The sequence below is a fragment of the Volvox carteri genome (genome assembly GCF_000143455.1).
Source record: "Volvox carteri f. nagariensis unplaced genomic scaffold VOLCAscaffold_80, whole genome shotgun sequence".
Lineage (NCBI taxonomy): Eukaryota > Viridiplantae > Chlorophyta > Chlorophyceae > Chlamydomonadales > Volvocaceae > Volvox > Volvox carteri.
Window position 1 is genome coordinate 33,677 of NW_003307623.1, and position 2,715 is coordinate 36,391.

The 2,715-nt window shown below is 55.7% G+C and overlaps 1 protein-coding gene across 1 annotated transcript; it reads right to left on the reverse strand.

Annotated features, from left to right (window-relative positions):
* Positions 1-2,249: 2,249 nt before the first annotated feature.
* Positions 2,250-2,454, reverse strand: VOLCADRAFT_38047 (uncharacterized protein; the record flags this gene model as incomplete). Its single annotated transcript, XM_002957802.1, has 2 exons — positions 2,250-2,309; positions 2,362-2,454. Coding segments are annotated over 2 exons (153 nt in total), but the record flags the coding sequence as incomplete, so codon positions are not given.
* Positions 2,455-2,715: the final 261 nt, after the last annotated feature.

The window sequence follows — 2,715 nt, forward strand, 5'->3', positions numbered from 1 at the left end:
TTATTGAACCCCTGCTGACGTTGCTTCAGGCACAGCGTCGCCGCTTCATGGACATGGACTTGCCTGACTCATCTGTGAGGGCAAGGTGCGACTTGCGGCAACTCATTTTTTGAGGTGAGATGCTTGATTCTCGAGCTTGTGTATGGATCTTTGAAACATAAGGGGCTTTGTCGACGGGCTTTCGACGGGCATGTGTTTGTGCAGCGCTCTGCTGCAAGAATATGGGCGTATGCGGCGTTTGAGCGTAATCCCGACAGTTGTGCTTTAGCTGTGTAAGGAGCCTACGAAGGCTGAAAGCTAGGCGGTCTGGCAGGAAAGTACACGTCGTTAGGCGAGACATGACCACTTCGTCCGATGTCCGTGACCTTCCTCGCGACAGAGACGACTGCTCATCGGAGTTGCCCAAGACCTTCCAGATCGACCGCATTCCACCTGGCAACGAGAATCTCTGCGTACACCACATTTCAACTCTCCAAGACCCCAGTGCGATGTTGCGTCGGCGTGAAGCAAGGGCCCCCATTGTCAACGCTTCTAATCAACGCAGTCAAGCTCACATCGTCTTCCGCTGCTGGTGAGTGACGCCGGATGCACGGTCGCCCGTACATGTCGTACGTTAGTTAGAACGCCCCTAGATTTCCGGCCGTGAGGCCGTTACACGTCGTATCAAGGTCGGCCATCGTTCTTGGATTCTATGGGTGAAGGCGCGTTGCAAATGGATAGACGAGTTGGTGACGGAGGGGGATTTCGGTATGAAATTGTTGTACCTTGGTAAGGTGCGGCGTGTTGGGAGTACGGCATGAAGGTCTTTCCCCGTATGTTCACTGCGTGGGTGCCACTTTGTGTCCGTTCGTGATGTAGTGATGTCGTACATACGTTCGGAGCAAAGTTTCTTGCTGTGGGTGTTTCGTGGCGTGGTGTTTTTCTCCTGTCGTGCCGGCAAGCAGCAACAGCGACAACGACAGCAAAAGCACAAAGGCAGCAAACTGCAAAGATAAGGTCAGCAAACTCAGATAGAAGCTGCAAAGCCGGCCGATGGTTATTGTTGCGGTGTTCAGTGGCTTGTATTTGTGCGCAATTGTATGTATGTATGTTTGTATGTAGGTGTTCAAATGTGGGTGAGAATGTGCTCTCGCGCGCGCGTGTGTGTGTGTGTGTGTGTGTGTGTGTGTGTGTGTGTGTGTGTGTGTGTGTGTGTGTGTGTGTGTGTGTGTGCACGCGCACGCATGTATACGTATGTGTGGGGATGCTACTGTTTTAATTGTGATGGAGAATTCGAAACTGCCCGCGATCCGCCTGTGTGCTTATTAGTATGTTTCTGCATTTTGTGCGCAGCTGCTCATGTTGTTTTGCCGTGCAAAGTCTGTGCTCGTTGCGTCCCCTGCTAGCTGATTAACAGCGTGTGTGTGTGTGTGTATTTCCCCGCCCACCTCCCGCCCGATCCCCCCGCCGGTCTGAGCGAGCCTGGGCGAGGACTTCCAACAGGACAACATGTATCGGCGCGACGAGCCGTCGCCACCGCCGTACATCGCCGTACATCGCCGTCATGTGTGAGAATGTAAGTACGAGAGGGGCCTCGTTTCACACGTCCCCATGCCGTCTTGCAACGCTTTGCCATAGCATGTCGGATTTGGGATGCCGGATTTGGATTGCCGACCACCAATCAATCTGCATCATCAATCCTTTGTTGTGGTATGCATGATGGCATGGCATGGTCGAGGGTCGTTTGGTTCCATGTCTTGAGTTTTGATAATATCTGTTGCGAATTCGGCCACTCCGAAACCGTTTCGTAGTGTGTATGTAACCCCGTCATCCCCGCCCGAATCCCCTGATCACTCGCTGCAACAACACCTGCCGGGTCTGGGCCGCCACCGTCATTTTCACCATCAGCATCACCGTCGACGTGGAAGACATGCCATTTTGATCGCCGTCGGCGTCTTGCCGTCGGCGTTTTGACGTCACGGGGTGTCGTACCACCGGTGAGTCTAAGCTATACTTAAATGCATGCCTTGTCTGTGCAGTGCAGTTCCTGGTTGACGTTGCCGTAAGTACGTCATTGTACAATTTTGCAGTGCGTCACGTCTTGTTTGTTAGTTTGTTGTAAAGCACTGTCTGTTGTGGGTTTTTGTTGTTGTGCCGCATGCGACGTCGGCGTCTCGCCATGGACGTCTCGCCATGGACGTCTCGCCGTGGACGTCTCACTGTCGGTGTCTTGCCGTTGGCATAATGTCGTGCATTTCCCTCCCCGGCCGCCGCTGCGGCTCTTCTCCTCTGGGCTTGCTGCCACCGCGACCTTTTTGCGGTGCATTTCCCTCCCCGGCCGCTGCTGCGGCTCTTCTCCTCTGGGCTTGCTGCCACCGCGACCTTTTTGCGGTGCATTTCCCTCCCCGGCCGCCGCTGCGGCTCTTCTCCTCTGGGCTTGCTGCCACCGCGACCTTTTTGCGGTGCATTTCCCTCCCCGGCCGCCGCTGCGGCTCTTCTCCTCTGGGCTTGCTGCCACCGCGACCTTTTTGCGGTGCATTTCCCTCCCCGGCCGCCGCTGCGGCTCTTCTCCTCTGGGCTTGCTGCCACCGCGACCTTTTTGCAGTGCATTTCCCTCCCCAGCCGCCGCTGAGGCTCTTCTCCTCTGGGCTTGCTGCCACCGCGACCTTTTTGCGGTGCATTTCCCTCCCCGGCCGCCGCTGCGGCTCTTCTCCTCTGGGCTTGCTGCCACCGCGA